The sequence below is a fragment of the Haliaeetus leucocephalus genome, unplaced genomic scaffold (assembly GCF_000737465.1).
Source record: "Haliaeetus leucocephalus isolate CR32 unplaced genomic scaffold, Haliaeetus_leucocephalus-4.0 Scaffold438, whole genome shotgun sequence".
Lineage (NCBI taxonomy): Eukaryota > Metazoa > Chordata > Aves > Accipitriformes > Accipitridae > Haliaeetus > Haliaeetus leucocephalus.
In genome coordinates this window covers 11,897-13,697 of record NW_010972874.1, presented here as the reverse complement: position 1 = coordinate 13,697, position 1,801 = coordinate 11,897, and the positions used below count along the sequence as shown (strand labels likewise).

At 66.4% G+C, this 1,801-nt stretch overlaps 1 protein-coding gene across 1 annotated transcript in view; it reads right to left on the bottom strand.

Annotated features, from left to right (window-relative positions):
* Window positions 1-488: 488 nt before the first annotated feature.
* Window positions 489-1,801, bottom strand: part of CPSF1 (cleavage and polyadenylation specific factor 1, 160kDa) — a gene marked incomplete at both ends in the record, with an annotated part of 8,157 nt that continues 6,844 nt past the window's right edge. The window contains 5 exons of the mRNA XM_010574427.1: window positions 489-644; window positions 728-775; window positions 939-1,005; window positions 1,089-1,265; window positions 1,337-1,489. Of these exons, the coding sequence (XP_010572729.1) occupies window positions 489-644; window positions 728-775; window positions 939-1,005; window positions 1,089-1,265; window positions 1,337-1,489 (601 nt within the window). The remainder of the gene's footprint in view (window positions 645-727; window positions 776-938; window positions 1,006-1,088; window positions 1,266-1,336; window positions 1,490-1,801) is intronic.

Sequence of the window (1,801 nt, the reverse complement as noted above, 5' to 3'; positions counted from 1 at the left end):
GGGGCCCTGCCCGCACCCTGCACCCCAAATCCCAGGGCCCTGCCTGTACCCCAAATCCCAGGGCTCTGCCCGCACCCTAAATCCCAGGGCCCTGCCTGCACCCCACACCCCAAATCCTGGGACCCTGCCCACACCCTCCACCCCAAAACAGGGTGTTGCCCGCACCCTGCACCCCAAATCCCAGGGCCCTGCCTGCACCCCAAAACAGGGTGCTACCCACACCCTGCACCCCAAAACAGGGTGCTACCCACACCCTGCACCCCAAATCCCAGGGTCCTGCCTGCACCCTCAATCCCAGCGCCCTGACCCCCAAATCCCGGGGCCCTGCCCGCACCCCAAATCCCAGCACCCAGCACCCTGCCTGACCCCAGCACCCCTCATTTTGGGGGGGTGTGTGTGTGTGAGGAAGATGTGGGGGTACAGAGGGGGTGCAGGGCTGCTCCAGCGCCCCAACCCCCGGGGGGGCTCCCCCAAACTCCCCCCCTCACCGAACCAGGTGATGTGCTTGTTCTCCCAGGCGCTGGTTTTCTTGTTGGGGCCGTCGGCGGCCCCACGGCACGGCGTCCTCCAGAAGGTGTTGACGTGGGCGCCCACGTGGAAATCGGCGCGCCGCAGCAGCCGCATCCCGCCGAAGCTTTCCTTGGCTGCCGGGGTGGGGGGACGGAGACGGTACGGCACCGATCCGGCGCCCGGTGAGCCCCCCCTGACCCCGCTGCCAGCCCCTTACCTTCAGGCAGGTACATGTACACCAGGAGGTTGCGGTCCCGGTCGGACACTGTGGGGAAGACGGAGGTTTGCTGGAGAGCCAAAAGTGCCAGCGTTGCCGGATCCCCTCCCAAAACCACCTCTAAACCCCATGCTACCCACGGGTGCGGGTCCGGCAGCGCCAGGAACAATGCGGCAACGCCGGGAACAACGCAGCAGCGCCGAGGACGTACCCAGGAATCCCAACTGGGTGCTGTCCACCATGAAGTCAACGCTGTACACCTCCAAGGGCTTCGCGTCCTGCGAGGAAACAACGCCGGCTGAGCCGCCGCTGCCGAGCCGCTGTGGCCCGCGGCGATGGGGGCGAGGGCGCCGGTCGTTACCCGGCTAACAAGGGAGAGGGTCTTGCTCTCCTCCTGGTATCGCAGCAGGGAGATGCTCTTCATCAGGTCGGCGGCCAGGATGAAGTTCTTGACGCTGATCATCTGGTGGATGTAGAGCTGGGTGTCGATGAAGGCCATCCCCGTCAGGTCGTTGTCCTTCAGGCTCCACAGGAAGATCTGCGAGGGGCAGAGGTGACGCCCCTGGCCCCACGGTGGTCCCTCATGCCCCCCCCAGGCCCCCTCCCCACCTTCTGGCCGATGGCCGAGACGAGGTAGCCGTTGCAGTGGCAGAGGGCGGTGACCGGACCCTTCTGCTCCTTCTCGTACAAGACTTTGAACTTGTTTTTGGTCAGGGGCTGCCCCGGCTCCGGCACCACCTCGATGATGTCCATGATCAGGATCTGGGCGAGGGGGACGCACATGGTTTTGGGGGGGGGGGGGACACGGACGACACGACAACACACAGGAGCTGGGACACCCCCCAAAACCCACCCGCAGCCCTTCGGAGGGCAGAGGCGTGGGGAGAGCCCTGCCTGTGCTGTGGGAATCCCTGGGTGTCCCCCGAGACCCCCGTGTGTCCCCTGAGCACCCTGGGCATCCCCCAAGACCCTCAGGTGTCCACCGAGACCCCTGGGCATCTCCCAAGACCCCTGTGTGTCCCCCAGGACCCCCAGGTGTCCACCGAGACCCCTGGGCATCTCCCAAGACCCCTG